The 24,153-nt window shown below is 40.0% G+C and overlaps 2 protein-coding genes across 5 annotated transcripts in view; one reads left to right on the top strand and one right to left on the bottom strand.

Moving 5' to 3' along the window:
• The window catches only part of LOC126263696 (DNA repair protein RAD52 homolog), an 83,634-nt gene extending 74,734 nt beyond the window's left edge, over positions 1 to 8,900 (top strand). For 3 of the 4 annotated variants that reach the window (XM_049960825.1, XM_049960826.1, XM_049960824.1), the window contains exons 3-6: positions 3,894 to 4,045; positions 7,377 to 7,575; positions 7,691 to 7,918; positions 7,997 to 8,900. In XM_049960825.1, the coding sequence (XP_049816782.1) occupies positions 3,894 to 4,045; positions 7,377 to 7,575; positions 7,691 to 7,918; positions 7,997 to 8,190 (773 nt within the window). In that variant the 3' untranslated portion in view covers positions 8,191 to 8,900. Of the gene's footprint in view, positions 1 to 3,893; positions 4,046 to 5,672; positions 5,737 to 7,376; positions 7,576 to 7,690; positions 7,919 to 7,996 lie in introns of all 4 variants that reach the window. The other variant, XM_049960827.1, reaches the window with a different exon arrangement.
• A 2,984-nt stretch (positions 8,901 to 11,884) lies between these two features.
• Positions 11,885 to 24,153, bottom strand: part of LOC126263695 (Down syndrome cell adhesion molecule-like protein Dscam2) — a 284,179-nt gene continuing 271,910 nt past the window's right edge. Inside the window, exons 21-22 of the mRNA XM_049960822.1 lie at positions 15,991 to 16,176; positions 11,885 to 12,642 (exon numbers count right to left, since the gene is read on the bottom strand). Coding sequence (XP_049816779.1) covers positions 12,591 to 12,642; positions 15,991 to 16,176 — 238 coding nt within the window. The 3' untranslated portion in view covers positions 11,885 to 12,590. The remainder of the gene's footprint in view (positions 12,643 to 15,990; positions 16,177 to 24,153) is intronic.

Here is a 24,153-nt window from a genome sequence, read left to right as displayed (position 1 = left end):
AAGCGACTCTCATCGCTGAAGACGACACGTCTCCATTCGTCCCTCCATTCACGCCTGTCGCGACACCACTGGAGGCGGGCTGCACGATGTTGGGGCGTGAGCGGAAGACGGCCTAACGGTGTGCGGGACCGTAGCCCAGCTTAATGGAGAAGGTTGCGAATGGTCCTCGCCGATACCCCAGGAGCAACAGTGTCGCTAATTTGCTGGGAAGTGGCGGTGCGGTCCCCTACGGCACTGCGTAGGATCCTACGGTCTTGGCGTGCGTCCGTGCGTCGCTGCGGTCCGGTCCCAGGTCGACGGGCACGTGCACCTTCCGCCGACCACTGGCGACAACATTGATGTACTGTGGAGACCTCACGCCCCACGTGTTGAGCAATTCGGCGGTACGTCCACCCGGCCTCCCGCATGCCCACTATACGCCCTCGCTCAAAGTCCGTCAACTGCACATACGGTTCACGTCCACGCTGTCGCGGCATGCTACCAGTGTTAAAGACTGCGATGGAGCTCCGTATGCCACGGCAAACTGGCTGACACTGACGGCGGCGGTGCACAAATGCTGCGCAGCTAGCGGCATTCGACGGCCAAGACCGCGGTTCCTGGTGTGTCCGCTGTGCCGTGCGTGTGATCATTGCTTGTACAGCCCTCTCGCAGTGTCCGGAGCAAGTATGGTGGGTCTTACACACCGGTGTCAATGTGTTCTTTTTTCCATTTCCAGGAGTGTATTTACCGTCCATGTTTCACTTCCATACATGGCTACACTCCATACAAATACTTTCGGAAATGACTTCCTGACATTTAAATCTATACTCGATGTTAACAAATTTCTCTTCTTCAGAAACGCTTTCCTTGCCATTGCCAGTCTACATTTTATATCCTCTCTACTTCGACCATCATCAGTTATTTTGCTCCCTAAATAGCAAAACTCCTTTACTAATTGAATTGTCTCATTTCCTAATCTAATACCCTCAACATCACCCGACTTAATTCGACTACATTCCATTATCCTCGTTTTGCTTTTGTTGATGTTCATCTTATATCCTCCCTTCAAGACACCATCCATTCCGTTCAACTGCTCTTCCAAGTCCTTTGCTGTCTCTGACAGAATTACAATGTCATCGGCGAACCTCAAAGTTATTTCTTCTCCATGGATTTTAATACCTACTCCGAATTTTTCTTTTGTTTCCTTTACTGCTTGCTCAATATACAGATTAAATAACATCGGGGAGAGGCTACAACCCTGTCTTACTCCCTTCCCAACCACTGCTTCCCTTTCATGTCCCTCGACTCTTATAACTGCCATCTGGTTTCTGTACAAATTGTAAATAGCCTTTCACTCCCTGTATTTTACCCCTGCCACCTTTAGAATTTGAAAGAGAGTATTCCAGTCAACATTGTCAAAAGCTTTCTCTAAGTCCACAAATGCTAGAAACGTAGGTTTGCCTTTCCTTAATCTTTCTTCTAAGATAAGTCGTAAGGTCAGTATTGCCTCACATGTTCCAGTATTTCTACGGAATCCAAACTGATCTTCCCCAAGGTCGGCTTCTACTAGTTTTTCCATTCGTCTGTAAAGAATTCGTGTTAGTATTTTGCGGCTGTGGCTTATTAAACTGATTGTTCAGTAATTCTCACATCTGTCAACACCTGCTTTCTTTGGTATTGGAATTATTATATTCTTCTTGAAGTCTGAGGGTATTTCGCCTGTTTCATACATCTTGCTCACCAGATGGTAGAGTTTTGTCAGGACTGGCTCTCCCAAGGACGTCAGTAGTTCCAATGGAATGTTGTCTACTCCGGGGGCCTTGTTTCGACTCAGGTCTTTCAGTGCTCTGTCAAACTCTTCACGCAGTATCGTATCTCCCATTTCATCTTCATCTACATCCTCTTCCATTTCCATAATATTGTTCTCAAGTACATCGCCCTTGTATAGACCCTCTATATACTCCTTCCACCTTTCTGCTTTCCCTTCTTTTCTTAGAACTGGGTTTCCATCTGAACTCTTGATGTTCATACAAGTGGTTCTCTTATCTCCAAAGGTCTCTTTAATTTTCCTGTAGGCTGTATCTATCTTACCCCTAGTGAGATAAGTCTTTACATCCTTACATTTGTCCTCTAGCCATCCCTGCTTAGCCATTTTGCACTTCCTGTCGATCTCATTTTTGAGACATTTGTATTCCTTTTTGCCTGCTTCATTTACTGCATTTTTATATTTTCTCCTTTCATCAATTAAATTCAATATTTCTTCTGTTACCCAAGGATTTCTACTATCCCTCGTCTTTTTACCTACTTGATCCTCTGCTGCCTTCACTACTTCATCCCTCAAAGCTACCCATTCTTCTTCTACTGTATTTCTTTCCCCCATTCCTGTCAATTGTTCCCTTATGCTCTCCCTGAAACTCTGTACAACCTCTGGTTCTTTCAGTTTATCCAGGTCCCATCTCCTTAAATTCCCACCTTTTTGCAGTTTCTTCAGTTTTAATCTACAGGTCATAACCAATAGATTGTGGTCAGAGTCCACATCTGCCCCTGGAAATGTCTTACAATTTAAAACCTGGTTCCTAAATCTCTGTCTTACCATTTTATAATCTATCTGATACCTTTTAGTATCTCCAGGGTTCTTCCATGTATACAACCTTCTATCATGATTCTTAAACCAAGTGTTAGCTATGATTAAGTTGTGCTCTGTGCAAAATTCTACCAGGTGGCTTCCTCTTTCATTTCTTAGCCCCAATCCATATTCACCTACCACGTTTCCTTCTCTCCCTTTTCCTACACTCGAATTCCAGTCACCCATGACTATTAAATTTTCATCTCCCTTCACTATCTGAATAATTTCTTTTATTTCCTCATACATTTCTTCAATTTCTTCGTCATCTGCAGAGCTAGTTGGCATATAAACTTGTACTACTGTAGTAGGTGTGGGGTTCGTATCTATCTTGGCCACAATAATGCGTTCACTATGCTGTTTGTAGGAGCTTACCCGCATTCCTATTTTCCTATTCATTATTAAACCTACTCCTGCATTACCCCTATTTGACTTTGTGTTTATAACCCTGTAGTCACCTGACCAGAAGTCTTGTTCCTCCTGCCACCGAACTTCACTAATTCCCACTATATCTAACTTTAACCTATCCATTTCCATTTTCAAATTTTCTAACCTACCTGCCCGATTAAGGGACCTGACATTCCACGCTCCGATCCGTAGAACGCCAGTTTTCTTTCTCCTGATAACGACATCCTCTTGAGTAGTCCCTGCTCAGAGATCCGAATGGGGGACTATTTTACCTCCAGAATATTTTACCCAAGAGGACGCCATCATCATTTAATCATACAGTAAAGCTGCATGCCCTCGGGAAAAATTACGGCTGTAGTTTCCCCTTGCTTTCAGCCGTTCGCAGTACCAGCACAGCAAGGCCGTTTTGTGAAAATAAGAGTAGATTAATTACAACATGCACAGAGATATTTGAACAATCATTTTTCCCTGACTCCCGCATGAATGGAATGGGGGAAAGCCCTAATAACTAGTATGGTGAGGTGTACCCTCTGCCATGCCCTTCACAATGGTTCACAGAGAGTAGATGTAGATGTAGATGCAGAAGCATAACATTTTATGGGCGATGTGTCATTCAAACATACTTTCCAGACACTCGGAGCAATATTTGCCAATTTTCATAAAACCACTGCTCTGTCTTTGCACAATGACAGGGTATAAATAGAATATGTAATGACTTAGATGGTTTAACATAGTATTGGCTTCAGTATGTTATTTACTTGGACTGAAAAATCTCACATTGTTTGACAATACCAATGACCTTCTTTTGAATTTTGAACCTGTTAATATACTAGAACTTAATGCTGCAAATGAATTGGTTATCTGAGGCTGTGGTATTTTACAGATTATGTAGATTCCAGTGAAGGAGCGTTTTCAGTTGGAATATCATCAGTTGTCAAAGTAGAATTGAAAGATGGCACTTACCACCAGGAAATCGGCTATGGAATATCTGAGGGTCTCACAAGTAAAATACGAAGTATGTCACATGCAAGGGAGGTAATGATCAAATAATACTTAGTGATTTTTGAATTTTAATATTTTTCTGTTCTTTTTTTGAGGTACAGTGATAAATCTGTTTGTTATTGATTTTTTTATAGATCATCTTGTACGACATGTATTAGGAGAGTAGCCCTTTCATGAATTTCAACTTGTTCTCACACACAAGTGAAATGGATTTTCTATTTTGCATTTTAGTGAATCCTGTAACATAATTAAATAGACCAGACATATTTTGGCTGGTGAGTGGGAGTTTGCTTGATGCCAGCTACCGTAAAACAGGTGTTTCTTTGTATGTGGTTAAATTTTCCATCATTCTATGTCAAATTATCTCTCCTCACCACTACTCTTTCCTTTTATCTGTAAAATTTTTTTGAGAAGTGGCCACATTTTCACACAAAAAAATAATAAATCCTTACCTTACTGTGTCTCTGAAAGCTTTACTTAGGTCTGCCACAACTATATCCAATTTTTATAAATAACAAAAACTAAAACTAACTTTCCCCACGGTCCGGTATTTTGAGTCTGTATTTTGATACAATAACTAATTGAGGCAACAATCATGACTCCCAAAACTGATGCAGTCTTGACATTCCATTTTCATTTGATTTTCACATGAGGTCATTAGTAATCTGTATGCTGACCCATCAGCAGCAGTTGTTGCAATCAAAGTAGCTAGTGGTCAGATAAAGTAATTGCATTTACATTAACCCTTGCCAGAGATGAAATATGTGTGATTGGTTCCTCCTCCAGCTGTAGTATGTGACTGTCATCACTGTCACTTCTGAAACCACAAGAAATTTATTATTTATGAATCTTCAGTTTTATGTTTTCTCACTTGCCACCCGTACCTATTTTTTCAAACTGCTGGGTGAGCAGTTCTGCTGGACAGATTGCCTAACTTAATAAGTGCACAAAAGAAATATTTTTTTGGGCCTTGTTCCCTTGATGATCTGACCCATTATATGATTTAGAAAAACACTGAGAAATCTTGATATTGCAAAGACAAATTTTGCTTTATCACTAACAGGGAGTATGCAGCAACCAGTTACTATTTAGGTTTTCAAAATTTACTTTTATGCCCTTTGCTGCTTTCAGATGTTTTCAGTTCTCGATGTGTACATGTGTGTAATTTAACACCTTACAATAGAAAAAAGAGCTCAGTTTTTATTTGCTCACATTTCTTGACAACTTCTTTCCTCTTTCTAGTGTGGCCATTGAATTCTTATTGGAATGTGTGATACACACATTTTGTAAAGCTAATAGAAATGTTAAATTTGCCCTAGCTTATTTAAAGTGAAACATGTTTGTCATGTATTGCACAAGCATTTACTAATTTAGTATATGTAAATAACTGTTTGCTTGTTGAAATTTCAGTAGCAATTTACCCCTTCATGTTTTTGTGCACTGTGTTTTGCATGTGTGTCACACTTGCAAAAAAACCTATTATGCTTTCTGATAGAAGTTCTAGAGCCACACTCACAAGAAGAAAGGTGCTGTGGGGTTTTCAGAGTATACAATGTGAGAACTTCCTTGCATTGTGTAATGTTAAACTAAATAAACATGCACTTTCTGAAGATGGTTGTGAAAACATTGAAAACCAGCTAACAAAATGAAATAATTTCAGAACTGTTACCGTTTGCTGTAACGTTTCATTGTGCCTGTCTGCAACTCGACATATTATCTTTATGGTGAGTAGCAATCCACCTTTTCATGTATTGTGGTGATAATTAGAAGTTAAATTACATGGGAATTAATGAAGGATGCCAACAGGAAGAACAATGCTTCTGGTTAGGTAACCATGGGATGATCAAAACAAAATCAAAGCAGCAATAAGGAAGGTGCTGTTCTAATAATGAATAAGAAAATAGGAATTCAAGTGTGCTACTGTGAACAGCATAATGAACAAATGATCATATTCAAGACAGATACAAAGCCAGCACTCACAGCTGAAGTACAAGTATATATGGCCGCTAGCTGTGTACATGATAGATTGAAAGAATGGTTCATGAGATAAAATAATTTATTCAAGTATGAAAAGGAGATAGAAATTTAATTGTGATGGGAGCTGGAATTTGATAACAGAAAAAGGAAGAGAAGGAAAGATAGTAAGAGAAGGTACACTGGGGGAAGGGAGTGAAAAGGGGAGTGACCTGGTAGAATTTTGCACAGAGCACAAGTTAATGACTGCTAACACTTGTTTTAAGATTCATGAAAGAAGGTAATATACTGGAAGATACCTGGAGATATTGCAGTCATGGCAAGTGTAAACAAGTACAGGAAACACTTAGACACCCAAGGGGTGAGGAGAGGGGAGGGGGTAAAAGTCCCTCCTCCCTCCTGCAGGGCTGAGAGCCAAGATTTTGCTTCTGTGAAAGCAGAACTGACATACAGTGGTACGGATTACTGATTCCTTCTGGTGTTGACAGTCATACTCAAACCTCATATAGGACCAGGATCAGTATCCTAACTTATTTCAAAATAAGAAAGTATAACAATGAGTAACACACAATCCAGATCAAGGCAGAGTACACAAAACATTTGGTAGTGGCTACTGTGTAATTGCTTACTGATGTTGGCAGTGTAGTGAATGTGGTAGTTGAGGCCTACCAGTATCGTAAGCAACCATAACTCCAACACCCTCATCTAAAACTGCTGCAACAAACTGTCTCCATAATTGTTGTTTCTGTTGTTCTCAGATCAAAGACAGCTTTGATGCAGCTCTCAATAGTGGTCTGTTCTGTGCAAGCCTTTACATTTTTTGCAGAATTGTTACATCCTACTTCCATTTGAACCTATTATAGTCAAGCCTTGGTCTCCCCTACAGTACTTGCCACCATCTCCATACTTGCCTCCATTATCAGACTGACAATTCCATGCTACCAAAAGTATATTATATTAATGGAATTAAAAGGATAGGTCTTCTAATATTGATATCTTGCATCTATAATACTGGAACGAACTACTATAATCTTTCTTACCTTTTGAAGAGTTGCACACACGACTGAGTTGCGTTTGCGTGAGTGTGTATGTGTGTTTATTGTTGACGAAGGCCTTAATGGCTGAAAGTTTTAATTGTGAGAATCTTTTTGTTGTGCCTATCTGCAACTCAGCATCTTCACCATATGGTGAGTAGCAGCTTCCCTTCTCACAATATTGTTACATTCTGCTTGCTTGTGCAAAAACAACAACAGTAATAATAATAATAATAATAATAATAGTAATAAGACATAACGTCTGAGAAAGGAAAGAAATAATAATAATAATGTTGGACCCTTACAGGAAAAGTATGTGGTTTTAACTAAAGCTCTTTGTTATTTTTACACAACAGGATTCTGTGTTAAGGGGTATAAGATCAGCTTTACTCAGTTTCGGTGGAAAGATATCAGAAATTCTGATGAATTCTGATTTTTATCCTTCTGAAACAAGGAATTGTGATGGCATTCCCCAGAATGTAGGAATAACTCCAGAAAAGAAACCACTGGCACAACTTTTTCCCAACAATCAAGAATGTACACCTTCCATGTCAGGTGATTCATTTTGCCTGTTACAGTAATTCATTAATAAAAAGAAATAATATTGAGATTAAGTATAGGGTAACTTTATAGTGAACCTTTATGTTGTTTCTTTCTTTGTGCTTTGTAGTGAAAACAACAAAGAATCCTAGTACCACCTGCACATCACCAGTGTTACATAGTGTGAACAAGAATGGCGTGTCTGATGAAGAAAGTCGACTTGAAAGGAAGCGGAGACAGCAACAGAAACAAGAACAGTTCCGTCAACAGTTCAAACAACAGAAACTAATACAAAACTCATCAGCTAAAAATACTCCACAGAAGACATCAAACAGCATAGCAGACAAAGGGAATACATGTGAGTTTTTAAGGATATTACTACCGTGATTATGAATTAAAAGTACTTTAACATTTTATGCTGAGTCTTGTTTCTCAGGTGAGTGGCCAATTGCCATTGAAACTCCACTGGCAGAGGAAGAATTCTTATCAACACAAGAAGTGGAGCAAATGGTTCAGACAAAAACTGTACCTCTATTGGCTGTGTCAGCTGACATGAGATCACCAAAAAGATTTTCTCCTCTGAGACCAGACAGCTTCATTCCAAAGAAGCCACAGCAAAACACAAAGTGATCTATTTAAACATTGTAAAATGTGTAAAAATATCAAGACAGTTGTAGGGAAAATGTTTTAACTACAATGATCACACTTTTTAACTTTTCTAAGCTTATAATTGCATGCATCTCAAGTAACACCAAAAGGAACTATTACCTCTAAAAGAGATTGGTAGAAGCTTTGTAATTAAAAACAAGACTAATTGTTATAAACCACTTTCGTAAGTTTTGCGTATGTATATGAAATGGAATTGGAGTACTGATTTTAAAAACAATTATGACTGTGATATGTAAGGTTTGATAGCTGTTTTAATAAACAGTACTTTATTTCCAAATGTTTTAATCTTGCAGTTGAAAGAGCCATGGAGTGCATAAACTTCATGGACTTTCATCAGTTTTTGCTATTACTCATTCGTAGTGGGTCATGTATTTCTACACACTGTGATGCTTCTTTTCAGCATGCTATTGCTATGATTACTGAAAGTCAGGAGAATCAATGCTATCACTTTTTCAGTCATTTAAACTGTGCTTAGACATTCAGCTATAATGTATCCTTCAGAAAAGGAATGGAAAAAAGACAGTTGTAGGGAAAATATTTTAACTACAATGATCACACTTTTCAGAAGCATGCATAGAGCATTGGACAAAAACCAACAAGAAGCGTTATGTGCAAAAATTCAAGAAAATGTTGCACCCCAAACACACACACACACACACACACACACACACTGGCACTGAAAAGATTATATGGAACAGAATTAATTATGAATATGGTAATCCATTACAGATGTGTTGTTACTTTGATTTTCTATCCTGCAGGAGATGCTGTTTTTAAAAATGACTGATGTAACTATAACTGAAACTTGTGAAGTTATCTAGATGATTTGTTAGCTTTTCTCAGGGATCAGTCTAGTCTGAGATGTGTAATACATGTGACAGAGTGATAGTGTGAAAATAATTGTGTTATGAACTCTGATAGAAACTAAAGCTATTTTCCTCACACACACTGACAGATTGTATAATTATATAACCCTGACTTGTTGAGACCATTGTTTTAGTGCATGGAAGCCTCAAAACATTGAGGATGTTTAATTGTGTTATTCTTGATTTAAAACAGCAGTTTAGAAAGAGTTTTTAACATGATTGACAGATATTTCCAATTTGAGGGTGGCTGGATACTCTCAGCATCTCACAAGAATGGGACAAAGTATCTTTGGTGACATAGTAGTGATGATAAACACTGGCTGTTGATTTATGGGATCAGTTCAGATGAAAAAGGAGTGCGAACGGGTTGTGATTTGTAACCTACATTATATAATATCTATTTGGATTAGTTTATGTGGAAAAACAGTGTTCCTCAAGGGATTACTTTGAACTGATGATGCCACATCATCTGGTTGTTGTTCACAGATGGAATGACAATAATCTGAGAAGATGAAGATAAACTGCAAAAAGTCACCGTTTATTTCAGATGAACTGTGTAGGAAAAACAGCCTTCATGTATCAACAGAAATGACAAAAATCTTAGCTTTCAAAGAGAAAGAGCCAGCAAGATGTAAAATTTCAGTAACTGCCCAAATCCTTAAGCAATTGTCACATTTCAGATATCGAGGGTGGTGATACCAACATCAAAAAGATGTAAACCAAAAACTTAAAATTCCAGCACATATATGGCACAGTCAGTCATCATTTGAAAACTGCCAAAAGATTAAATTTCACAAGATAATGACAAAGTATGTCATGCTCTTTAGAAGTGAGAACTCAGTTCTCATAGCAGAAGACCAATCAATTATCCAATTATCTGAAATAAGTTTTCCGAGCAGCGTATAGATTGAATCACGTTAGAAATGAAGACCTTCATGGGGAACTGAATAAGATTGCATCTAAGAACAGAGAGAACTGGAAACACCACATTGCTGAAGTGAGGATTGAGATGCACCAAGCAAACTTATACAGGTCTGTCAAGCTTGTGATGATGATGGTGATGATATGGTTTTGTGTATTCAGTATTTTGCTGTTTGTGCCACTATAAGTTAGAGTGTTGTGTGATTGAGATTGTATCATAACCCAAGGTTGTTGGGGTATTCTCCTAATTGTTAATGTAAAACCATGTCTACCTTAATGTTTCTTTTTCTTTTCTTTTTAATCTGTTGGCTTTCATTTGTCTCACTACGAACACTGAGTTAATACATACTATTTTATAATTATACAGGGTGGTGCAAAAGTTACTGGACTCTGATTTAAACAAAAGATTGAATACAAGGAATACATAAAATTATTTTTTATGTTCAAACTGTTTTCCATTGTCATTAATACATTTTTGAAGCCTTTTTGGAACACTGCTACATACTCTACAGCATAGTGTGGTATCACTGTCAAAACCATGAAATGCATTGTGTATTTAATCTTTTAGTTCAGTAATGATCTGAGGCTTTAGAGAGCAAACGGAGTCCTTGATGACACCCCAGAGGAGAAAATCCATGGGTGAACGTGGAGGCATGTCAATATCTGACCTTCGACCAGTCACTTTTCTTTGGAAAGTTTCATTTAAGTCCTGGTATCACGTAATTATGAAGCATATCCAAATTGTTATCTCGTGTCACTGTTCCTTCAAGAAAATATGGTCCAAGTATACCAAATGAACATATTGCCCCCCAAACACTCATGCTAGGTTGATTTAGTGGTTGTTCTAACAAAAGATTTTGACTGTCGGTACACTAGTAAGACCAGTCATGTTTGTTTGTGTCTGCATAACTTAAAATTGGCCTTGTTAGACAACACAGTTTTATTGAATAGGTTAGGTTTCTGTTGGTCAAGCATCAGTTCACAAAATTCAAGTAACCCATGTTGTAAGTGTAGAATGCAATCTTTAAACTTCTGTTTGTGTAACATTCTTTGCACTGACCTTTGTGATAAATACAGCTCAGTTGCTAATTGTGTGGTTGATTTTTGTGGACTTTGGGTCAGAGCTAAATGTACCCGCAGTTCATTTTACTCAGTTGTGACTGTTGTTGGGTGGCCAGATTTGGTGCATCCATAACAAATCCATGTTCTTCGAATCTCCTCGTATGTAGTACACTGTCTGTCCAGATGGTGGTTCGGTTCTTAAATACCTTCCCCATTCATTAACAATAACAGTAGCACCACTTTTATAAAATGTTTTTGACACAAAAATCCTTTCTTCTTTAGTTACCAATGTGGCAGTTCAGAAAACTACAGCTGTAAACATGTCTCACTGATCATGCTTTCAACAATTCACTGGTATGATTACTTTGTTTGTTTTGCTTGTCGTTGCATTTTATACCAAATTGACAAAGCGTAATTATCACCATTTAGTAATAACAAGCTAATGGGTTAAAACTTCTTTCTGTACTAGGTCTTGCTGTTACTTTTATTTCCTTTTAAACAACTGTCCAATGACTTTTTTGCCACCCTGTAGTTGCTTATAGTAAATATAAGCTGAGCAACAGGTATGTTTTCAGTTCTGTTATAACATGCATAATTTTATTAATTTCTGGTCCCTGTAAACTGAATGTCACAAGGCGAGAGTGATTGTGAAGATCATTTGTAATTGAAAAGTAAATTTTCAAAATTTTCTTTCAGTTTTATTATAAAATCAGTGAATACAGAAAATAAATTTTTGTCAGTTCTTTTCCATACTTTAAAAAAAGAACATTATTTTGTACTTATTCAGATTTACCTGAATATCCCATTGCTGTAAATATGGTATCAGGTTATAAAACCATCTTGCAATAAGACCACTGAATTGCATTAAAGTCATTCTTCATTACTGCTAACAGCAACAATTAGATCATGTAACCTTCTGTATCTGTGGAAAATATTTGAAGAGCAATAAAACTGAGCGTAAGACTGGAGGCTACATTTTGGACTTTGCCTGCACCACACAGACATACATTAATAGAATATATGTCTTAATAACAGTGTTTTAATTAATAATTGTATATATGTCACGGTTCTTTAACAGTCATAGATAATATAACAGTTGTTGCAGTCATTTATCATGCTTCATTAATAGAAGCTACAAATATATATATATATATGTATATAGTTTGTTTACAAAATACTTTTTTTACAAAAAACTCCTAACGTTACCACTCAACATCTCATCCATTGGTTTTCACAAGGTCAGTATAAATTGCACCATTTTGATATTGGTGTTCATTGGACAGAAACATATACAGCAGCATGTACAAAATGAAATAGTGTTTCACTTGTTTAGTTCACACTTTCTTCACACACTGTTTTTGCATTAACACACATACACACACTATATTCAATCAGCTAAACAGCTCACTGTGCTGTTGAAATGTTAAGACACTGAAGGAGAATTCTGTGAGCACTGTGATTCAAGTCTTAAAGCTCATTCGCCTCAATGGAATTCTATGTAGCTTTGGGGGCTCAGACATGTATTGTGTAATCTTGTTTCTCCCTGTCTCGTTCCTGTCGATATCTGAAACAATTTCATAGACTTTCATCATATGCTTAAAACAAAGCAAACTGAGTTTTATTTTAAATTTCATACATAATACCTCAAATGAGCCTGTGACGTGTACGGTTGAACCACCAGGTTTTTAAAAAAAGTACTTAAGTAAATTTCCTAATTATCTGGTTTGAATCCTTCACCCTGTTCTGCAGTAGAAACTGCAACCTAGCTGACAGATGCACCATGCCTGATATTTCTTAGTATATACTTGCTCTTTTCATTACAGTGACTGATAAGTAGTCTCATCATGCCTAATCCATTATGACCTGAGCTGTAGCAAAATTGCTTCCTTTCAGCTTTCATTTCTCTATTTGGCTCTGAGTGTAAGCAATTGTATCAAACATAAGCGAATTTTGTGTGCTGCGCTACAAAAATGTGAAAGGAAAACTTTGAGGTATCATGTACTATATTTATAACATTTAGCAAAACTACTTATATGGTGGTGACAAATATGGACTTTGATTTTTCATGGACAGATGTCACATTAATAGGCAGTAGCATTACGTCAAGAACCAAAAAGATGAAGCCAGTTACCACAGGTCTGAGGAAGTAAGTGGATGGGTGCAATATGTAAGGCTTACTACATCTGCTGCTAGCCTCACACTCACAGTTTGGGTGTGTACTCCTTCAAACTCATTCAATAGAATGAGAATTACCACCCAGATGGCAAAGCTACAAAATACCTGCTTTACCAAGCGAGATGGCGCAGTGGTTAGCACACTGGACTCACATTTGGGGGATGACGGTTCAAACCCGTGTTTGGCCATCCAGATTTAGGTTTTCGATTATTACCCTAAATTGCTTCAGACAAATGCCGGGATGGTTCCTTTGAAAGGGCAGGGCTGACTTCCTTCCCCATCCTTCCCTAATCCGATGGGATCGAAGACCTTCCTCCTTCCCAAATCAACCAACCTTCTGCTTTACAAAGTGACATGTAAGATGTTTAGTGTTTTAAGGGTATTGGGGAGTTATATGAGATGAGCTTGCAGACTGCCATTGATAACAAGGTGGTCGCAGCAGAGGAGTCGCCCATCTGTACAAATGACACGAGGACAGCTTTTTGTGGGCTAATGTTTAATGTAAGTATGCAATAAATGAAAAAAGAATTTTTAGAGGTGAGTTTCAGCTTGTATTACGATACATTAGATTAGGTGTACTTTTTGTACCAATTGACACAGAGTGAGGACTTAAAATAATCAAAAGGCCCTGAGTTGATCCTGCAACGTGTATTAGTCTCTACAGCAAATAACCTAGTTTGAATCTGGTCTTTAGATACCATTAACGCACTGAGCATTGCTGCTTTTAATATAGTCCTGGCTGAAAAGAGCAGCAGGAGTTTGGAAGAAAACCAGATTACTAGCATCTGCTACCCTACAATGCTTTAAATGCATACCCCATAGCTCCAAGAGAAAGAGAGCACAGCAGTACCTCTTTCCTTTCAACACAGTACTGCACATTATCATAGGATCATGTAGGCTGTGTCAGAGGACAATGTAGCCATAGAGATGGTCCTTCAAGTGAGAACAAGCATTGCATTGCAACCATGTTTCAGCTGGAACTCTGTGGATTCTCCAACATCCATCCATGTGTTAGCAAATTGGGTGACGTGCTCCACAAGAAAGGTGTTGACGTGAACTTAGTGTATGAAATCCATCTGTAATATGCAGATGCAAGTTCTGAACAACTCTCCTACTGCCTGAATGGCAGCAATGTAGCTGTCTGTGTATAGTACACTAAGTCATCACAGAGTATAGCTAATGATGTAGTAAATGTCAATGAAGGCATATATAGCCACTGTTATTGTTTTCTGAAACTATACCACGTCTTCATGTTTCACTTCTAATGCGATGTCCAAGTTGCGTTCAACTTGGTAGCGCAAGTTTGCTAACAGGCATAGGATTGCTAAGTTAGTGCTAATATGTCACTAAATTCTCAAAGTCCACATTTTAGAGGCAGTAATACTTTATCTTTTAGCATTATTCTGATAGACTTATCCTTCCTTGAAACTTCTACCAGGAAATGCGAAGACCATGGGACATCCAATATAAAAGAAAATTGTGTTACTGGCGTAAATGCAATGTGCTATGTCCAACTGAAAGGCTGTTTGTTTTATCAAAATAGAAGACTAATATTTACAGTATATCCAAAAACAATTGTTACATATATATGAAATCACATTTTGCTTAACCCTTGCAATATGATCTAGTAGGTACTTTGTATTTTAAAATTTTGAAAAAAAAAAGTTTTTTGTTTTCAAAGGTGTATTCTACCAGTTTCCATAAATGATTTAAATTTTTCTGTTAAACTTAAACCAAAAATTTATGTGTTAGTACTAAATGTGACTTTTCACAATGAATCCCATATACGAACAATGGAAACTCCAGGTTGGAATATCAACAATGTAAGGAAAAGATAGTTGCTACTTACTGTAAAGGTGAAATGTTAAGCTGAAGACAGACACAGCTAGGGCACACTTACACATTAGCTTTCAGCCACAGACTTCGTCAGGAAAACACAAGCACACACACAAGCAAGCATACCTCAGGCACAACAAGACCGCCATCTCCGGCTACAACTTGGACCGGAATGCCATTAAGTCACAGAAAGCTGTGGGTGAAAGCTTATGTAAATGTCTTATAGTTGTGCCTATCTGCAACTTAATGTTTCATCTTTACAGTAAGTAGCAATCTGTCTTTTCTTTACATTGTTGACTGTCGTATCCAATATCTTCAGATTTAGGACCCTGCTTACAATCAATATCTGTTTGAAAAGTGTGAGTAAAAGCCAACAACAGTTAACAAAATTTGTTGTGGTCATCAACCACCCCCCCCCCCTTCCCTCCCCTCGGTAGTACACACTATTGAAAGGGTGTAGGTAATGCTAAGACTGTGCTAAAATATATTTTCAGATTCTGGATTTTTCTTACACATCAGTAGCTCTTTAAAAACATAGGTTGTTACAACAAAAATAATTAACGTTGATTTCTTTTTAATATTTTTTTATGAAGGACATAAAGTACCTCCTTCCCACTGGTAACACAAATTATTAAAAATGTCTTGTCATTGTCAGGGTTAATACCAATATCTCTACGTTCAAGCCCAGTTAGAGTGTAGAAGTAATCTCACAGTGAAACCTTATTTTCAGTTACTCTGATACCCTATAATTTTATACTAGACAGATAGGCTAGAGAGCAATTTATTTGAGAATGTCAGGGTCATGTTAAATTCTGTACCAGAAGTGGGTTGCCATACTCTTAGTTCTGAGAGCAAATTGTAAATGGTATTAATACTGAAAAAAAAGCCTGTAATATTTTACCGTTTTACAAGAGTGGACAATTCCTGTTCTAGTTCTTCATGCCTGAAAAGAGGAAGACCAGCAACATTTTCTCTGACGGTTTCTCTATCACATTCAGCTTCTGATAATTCTTGACCATCAGAAAAACCAGATGGAGGCTGCAGAGGAACAACTTCCTGACACACTGTACTGCTGCTGGTATTCTGCCTGCAATAAAATTTATAATAATGTATTCTCTGTACAGAATAGGATAAAGTAATAATATTCTTAAACATATGTTTTGAATTTCAGATGATACCTAAATTTTTCCTCAACAATGAAACACGGGACACAAAATGCTTGTTAAAACGCATATGAAGTTGGCAGTCCCATGAGTAGGACTAATGTAAACTTGAGGGAGTGTTCTAAAGAAGCCTCTGATTGATGGGCATTTGTAAAGTTTTGCTACTGCAGAAAAATTATTTTTATCACATTTAATGACATTAACTTTGACAGTATATTAAAATGATTTATGATTGTTGATACATATTTGATGCAGGATTTAGACTGTGGAGCATGGAGGAGGAGGTTAGCGCAACTAAGTAATACAGGGCAGAAAATAACGGTAAAGAAACACACATTGTTTGTGAAAATGTTTATTAATTGTGAAAGAGCAGAGCCTTCATTGAAAAGAATAACCATTCTATATACAGAAAACAGTGGACAATATTGTAGGAATCTGCATTCTGTGCTTCTCTGTGCATTGGTAGTTTCTAACCTGGTGTAACACACTAACTTACGCAAATATGTTGTAACATGCAAGACTATAATGTACCTACATCTACATAAATACTCTACAAATCACAGGGAAAGGCATGGTAGAGGGGACTTAGTATTGCACCACATGTTAGGGTTTCTTTCTATTCCTGTCTCAGTCACATACAACTGTAGTAAAGTTAGCTGCTTAAATGCCTCTATGTATGCAGAAATCAGTCTAGCCTTGTCTTCACGGTCTCTGCAGGAGCTACACATAGGAACCCAAAGTTTATTGCTAGATTCTTCACTTAATAATCGTTCTTAAAACTTTTTAAGCAGGCTTGTGGGATAGTTTACATCTACTTTTCGTGAAGTGCAGAATTTTATACATTCCTATACATTTAAAGCAAGTTATCAATCTAGCACATTGAAATCATACCAGGATCTGCCTTGATATTTTTTCAGTTTTTTTTCCTGATTAGTACTTCATTATAGATAACTACTTCATCTGCAAAAGTCTGAGGTTACTATTAATATTGTCTGCTGGGTTATTAATATTGAAAATGAACACAAAATATCTCAACACCCATCCCCATGGTATTCTTGGCACGACTTCTGTTGATAACATTCTGCAGCCTTTCTACAAAAAATCCTCAACCCAGTAACAAATTTTATTTGATATCCCATACAAACATAAATTTCTTAATAAATTTCAGTGAGGTGTGAAGTCAAATGCTTTTCGTAGGTTGAAATAGTGCATCAGCCTAATTACCTAGAACTGTGGCTTTCAGGAAAGCTATGAGTAAAGTGTCAGTTGAGTTTTGCTTGACTAATGTTTCCTGAACCATGGTGCGTCTCATGGAGCAGATACTGTTGGAACTCAGAATACGTTCTAGCCTTCTACAACCTGTATGTTGTGAGATTGGGTGGTACAGTTTTGTGTTTCTGTTGCCCTCTTAAGACAGATGTGACCTGTACTTTCTTTCAACTGCTGGGAACAGTTTTTGTTCAAAGGATATATAGTAACTTGTGGTTCAAGTGAGAGCTAACACAGCTGCAAATTTATTATAGAATGTGATTGGCTTCCATCGAATCTTGGAAACTACTTCTGCTTTAGTGATTTCAGCAGTTTTTAAGTGCCACTTACAGTAATATCCATTTCACTCATCTTTGCAATGGTGTCGAAATTATACTGGGCCAGTACTTCTGTTGATTTCTTTTTAAAGGAACATTTGAAAATAGGTTTCAGCATTTATTCTTTTGTTTGGCTACCCTCAGTTTCATATTCTGTAGATCAAATTCCTGATAAATGTTATGGTGTGGAACGTGTCAGTTAAAGAAAAGATTTTAGAGTTAGAATAGATTAAAGAGAAAGTAAGAATCTTTCTCTCTCTCTCTCTCTCTCTCTCTCTCTCTCTCTCTCCCTCTCCCCACTCCCCCCTCCCTCCCTCTCTCTCCCACCCCCCTACCTCCCTCTCTCTCCCGCCCCCCTCCCTCCCTCTCCCCTCTCTCCCCGTGTGTGTGTGTGTGTGTGTGTGTGTGTGTGAGAGAGAGAGAGAGAGAGAGAGAGAGAGAGAGAGAGAGAGAGAGCTTAGCCTATTTTTCAAATGTCCTTCATTTTGGTGAGGAGCAGTCTATATTAATTCGTATTTTTGTTGTTCCATCTAGGGATTTCCATTGTTTGCACATACATACACCAGCTTAATAGCATGGCATGGATTTGAGAAGTCCTTGGTAGGTTCCTGTGTGTCACACAGGTCATGCAAGTCTGTAAATTTTGGACAATGATTTTATGGTGCTCATAGCATCTGAGATTTGTTCCATAGGGTTTAAACCATGTGTGAGGTCACTTTCAGGCATCTCAAACCATTTTAGCATGATTCTGACCTTACAATACAGACAGTTATTCTGCTGCACTATGCCATCACCATTGCAGAAGAAATCAAGCATGATGAGATGCAGGTGATATGCAATAATATTCCTGTAGTCCTCACTGTCATGATGCCTTAAATTACTACAAAGGTCCCATGGAAGCCAGGTGAATGTCCCTCATGGCATAATACTTGCACCTCTTCCCCCGTTGCCTGCATCTCCGGCTTAATTAATGTTTCAAGCATCCACATTGTTTCTGGGCACGACCAGTGGCTTTGTGTGTTTCTGTAAGAGCGTGATGGATATGGAGAATGCTCCACTGAACAGTTTGAGATAGGGAACCTGAGAGATATGAAAGTAAACTCGTGTACCGCTTTGTCTAATATTACTGTTTTCCAGCTTATTTACAACTAAAATGCATACAAGTTTACTCACACTGTGCTGTTTATTTACATATATATTATTTATTTCCTGCAAGGTAACAAGGAGGATGAGCCTGATTACCAGGAAGTCATGATGCAGGTTTTGTTTACTTGTCCATAAAGTGGCTCTGTTGTATCGTTCTTACATTGTCCCATGACAGAACATGCTGTGAACTGACAGACCCATTCATTAATGAGTGCTATTCGGAGACATACAATGCAATCTGACGGAGCAGTACCGGTGCAGCATTTCCTGGTCACTGGATTGGAAGGGGAAGTCCTATGCCATGGCCTGCGAGGTCACCAGACCTGAAACCCCTTGATTGTTTGCTATGCAGATATCTAAAGCCACATGTGTATGAGACCTTAGTGGATACAGAGATGGAATTAGTTGCCAGAATTGTAGATGCCAGTAATGTGATTCGAAAGACATCAGGCATATTTGTCAGCGTGTGTCAGAATCTTGTTCGGCAATGTCATGCCTGCTTTGAGGTTGATGGTTGTCGGTTTCGGCAGATTTTGTAAGATACAGTACAAATGGTACATTTATTGTGTCAATGATGGTATTTACAGTTAATTAATGTAAATAAAAAGTACACAGTAATGTGTTATTCCTATTATCTCCTTAAGGTGGCTCCTCTGACCCCAGGTTCCCTGCCTCAAATTGTTCAGTGGAGCATCCTCTATGTCCAGTTAAATTTTTGGATGCTCTGGTGTAACTATCTGCCATATGTGAAACTTGTTAATGTCAATGAAATTTTCTATTTGTGGCCCAAATAATTGCTAAACTCATTACCTACTCATCTCTGATTCTGTTATATAGTAAAAATTCAGACGCCTTTCTGCCTGGCGCAAGATACTGAGGAAAGCAAGTCAAGCCATAACAGATGAGCAGAATTTCAACCAGGGAATTCTGCTGCTGTCACAATATTACGGGTGCACCATGAGCTGGTTACCTCACCCCCACAGCCAAGCTGGGTTGTCCGAGGTGCCATATTACATATGTAGCAAAAAGATGAACCACTACTACTCTGATAGCCTAATTTCCCTGTGTCCAGTTCACAGCAATTTGGCAAGTTGGGGCAAAGGAATTAGTACTGTAGCATAACAAGTAAGGGCCAGTCTTGTATAAATATTGCTTAGTGTTCAGTGGAGATATGTTAAGCTGCAGCTGACCAGTCTGGAGGAGGGGCTGTGTTGATCTACCATCTGCTCCTCTAGCTGTCTACATGCTTCTGTAGAACAGCGAGTCTCACCCTGGGAACTTTGACGCTGTTAGCAACAGCACCATCATCCATGCTGAGTCCGATGGGAGGGACTGTAGCAATACCAATCAGCGGGTCACTTGGTGGCGTACCCTACTGTCCCAAATGTGCAGCCGCTCTTCCATCATTGTGCATGCATGCCTATCCACTGCCTACCGCTTGCTCCTGTGGGCATTTTCCACTGTTGCTGCACGCTCTCCTGTCCGGAAGCCACAGTGTGACTCACTGTCACTTTGTGCTGTGCACTCAGGGTCGTCGGCTGTTGCTGCTGCTACTGCTGCTGGTGGCAGTTTAGCTGATGATAGGAGCCACCCGCCACCTCAGCAGCCTTGTACCACCCTTGTCATTCATACCAGCATCCATGCAGACCGAATGCTGGTGTCAGTGCACTCCCGGCAGGGTGTACATTGCTTCTGTCTTGCTGTCGCAGGCAGCTTGGGATCATCACTTCATCTGTGTATTGTTGAACAATAATTTTTTAATTTAATTTAATGTTGTTTTACTAATGCCCATTGGGCATCAGACAGGCAGCCACACACCAGGCCACTAGTCACCCATGTCCTGGAGTGGTGGTCCACTGCATTCTGACTTCGACCTGTTCTCAGCTAACATCCAATGGAAAGTTTGCACTTGGTTGTTATGTCTGGTGTAAGAACGGTAGCTGGCTCAGCATTGCAACTTCAGCCACAGCTTGCAGTCCAGCACTACAGGTTGGTGTGTGACACTTTTGTTTTGACTTTTATTGTTCTTTCTGTTATGGCCATGACCAGTAAACAGAAAATCAATAGAAATTTAAAAGTGACAAATGTGAATGTGCAAGAGCCTGCAGATCTCTTTCAGTTCAGAGGTAATTGAAGTGAGTGGTGGCCGGCCGAAGTAGCCGTGTGGTTAAAGGCGCTGCAGTCTGGAACCGCAAGACCGCTACGGTCGCAGGTTCGAATCCTGCCTCGGGCATGGATGTTTGTGATGTCCTTAGGTTAGTTAGGTTTAACTAGTTCTAAGTTCTAGGGGACTAATAACCTCAGCAGTTGAGTCCCATAGTGCTCAGAGCCATTTGAACCATTTTTTTGAAGTGAGTGGTATTTGAATGATATTGAGACTGGTGAGGTGCCAGTACTTTAACTTAGGTGGCGTGAGCTGCAGTATGTGAAGGCAGTGCCAGCTCTGTATAGTACATGCAAAAGGTTTGACCATTATGTAAATCAGTGTTCTGAATCACATTGGGCCGTGATGTGGCATAAAGATTAGTCTGTTTTCCAGGCTATATGTTTTCTGTAGTTGTGTCTCATTTTTTGTATTGTCAGATGCTGGAAACAGGCAGCAACAATGCAGGAAGCGATTGACCAAGGTGGAGAATAAAAATGCTGCATTTCAGAAGCAGGTAGGCCCTGTTCAAGTACATTAAAGAGTATCCCCTGCAAGTCTGGGGAATAGAATAGGCCTGAGGTCTTCCTGCCCGTTGTAAGAGGCACCTAAAAGGAGTCTCACATGTTTCGGCCTTTATGTGATGGTCCCCTGTAAGGTTTGAGCTCCATTTTTCAAAATTTTCCGAAGAGTGAGCCAACTGGGGAAGGGGAAGGATGCCTTTCATGGTGCATTGTGTCCATCGTGCCTTGAGATCTTTAGCCCACTTTCTCATCGTCGCTCTGCAGTCAAGCTCATTCTCCATCTCTTGGGCGAGGACGCCTTCCTGGATGCATTTTCCACCATGCACTATGCAGTGTCACTTTTTGTGCTGCCAATGACCATGGACTTCTTTGCACCTCATTTCCAGCACGGTAGCCAATCTATTGTGGTAGGGCCGCCATGTACCCTGTTTGTTGTAGTCCCCTGACAACACGGGGATCGCTCTGCTGATGCCTGCGCCCTTAACTCCACACATATGCCAAGGAATAGATGCCCATCATCCTGGGGCATCGGGACTCCCAGCAATGGCCATCCTGCCAGGTGGCCTTAGCAGCGGCTGGGTGGTGCCCGTGGGGAGGGCTCCTGGTCGGAGTGGGTGGCATCAGGGCAGATGACGCATGATGAAGCATATCACATCATCACTTGCTGGTGATCAAACACCAGCAGTCTCTAAGCATTCCAAGTCTCAGTACAATGTAAGAAAGTACGATCCTAAATCATTCCCCTCCCTGGCCACACCATGGGAGGAACGCCAGGCTAAGGATGGCAGCGAACCTTATTCACCCCGGTACCTTGTATGCAGGGGAACTGATGGGGACTCCTTTGTTTTGATGAAGCTGCAGTTTTTTGTAGAGCATTTAGAGGACAAGTTTTGTGAGGTGGAGGGCTTGTCCAAAATGTGATCTGGGTCAGTCTTGATAAAAACAGCATCCTCTGCCCAGTCACAGACTTTACTCGCTTGTGACAAGTTGGGGGATGTTTCTGTTACCATCACGCCACATAAGAGCTTAAATATGGTCCAGGGTATTGTCTTCCACAGTGACCTTCTTTTGCAGTCTGATGACGAGCTGTGCATCAATTTAGAGCAATGAGGTGCTCATTTCATGTGGCGTGTCCACTGGGGACCGAAGGATGATCAGGTTGCCACCGTTGCCATCATCTTGGCCTCTGAGGGTGACACCTTACCCGAGAAGGTCAAGGTGATGGTCTGCCACTGTGATGTCAAGCCATATATCCCACCACCAATGCAGTACTTTAAGTGCTGGAAGTTCAGCCATATGTCTTCCCGCTGTACCTCCAGTGTCACATGTCAAGATTGTGGACATCCATCACATCCCAATAATCCATGTGCCCTACCTCCTATCTGTGTCAACTGCAGAGAACATCATTCACCTTGCTTGCCAGACTTCAGGATTTTACAGAAAGAGAGGAAAATCATGGAATACCGGACCGTGGACCGACTTACCTACACAGAGGCTAAGAGAAAATACGAGCGCGTACATCCTGTGGCTATGACCTCCTCATAAGCCACTGTTATGAGAGCAGTTGTAGCCGCATCAGTTCCGCAAATTCCAGTTGGCTCTCAGAGCCAGAAGGTTACACTTGCCCCCTTGATGGTGGGGAGCACTTCACCCTCTGTTGCTCCCGCACCACCTACCTCGGGAGCACTGCCCCCCCCCCTCCCCCCTCCCAATCCATTGGGAACACCAGTCCCCACTTCTGAGCCAGAGAAACGTAAGTCTTCTTTGGCTCCTCTCACCAGGAAGGGGTCCCTTGGGTCACTCCATTCCCAGGTTTAGAGGACAAGTTTGGTGAGGTGAGTACCCCCTGCAGGTCTGGGGATTAGAATAGGCCTGAGGTCTTCCTGCCTGTCTTAAGAGGTGACTACAAGGAGTCTCACATGTTTCAGCCTTTATGTGATTTTCTCCTGTAGGGTTTGAGCTTCATTTTTCAAAATTTTCCCGAAGAGTGAGCCAATGGGAAAGCTGATGCCCGCCAGTGGCTGAAGTGCCCAAAAGCAGCTGTTTGTAGTGCTTCACGATTGTCCTCAGTCCTGGAGACTGAATCAGCAAAGCCCTCCCAGCCAGAGAAACCAAAGGAGCAGCGAGGAAAGTCAATAAAGAAGACCCCTAAGACCAAGGCACCAACACCACCGTTACCTACAAGCTCTACGTCTGGAGATAAGGTGGAGATTCTGGCATCCACTGAGGACCGAGATCTCGCCGGACCCCCAGACACAATGGATATAGACTGCTCAGGGAATAAATCGGTGGCAGCAGGTGACCCTGAGGTGTAAACTGCCTCATTGAATGTTCGATGCCTTCCCAGTCTCACGATGACATTACGCTCCAGTGGAATAAGGCAACTGTTAAGCTTTACACCTGCTTTCTGCATTGGCCTCCAGGAAACCTGGTTCCTGGAAATGCGGACCCCTGCCCTTTGCGGCAATACAGGAACCGTAGAGACTATAATCAAGTGTCAGG

The sequence above is a fragment of the Schistocerca nitens genome, chromosome 6 (genome assembly GCF_023898315.1).
Source record: "Schistocerca nitens isolate TAMUIC-IGC-003100 chromosome 6, iqSchNite1.1, whole genome shotgun sequence".
Taxonomy (NCBI): Eukaryota; Metazoa; Arthropoda; class Insecta; order Orthoptera; family Acrididae; genus Schistocerca; species Schistocerca nitens.
The sequence above is the reverse complement of the archived record's forward strand: the minus strand, read 5'-3'. Positions and strand labels throughout refer to the sequence as shown.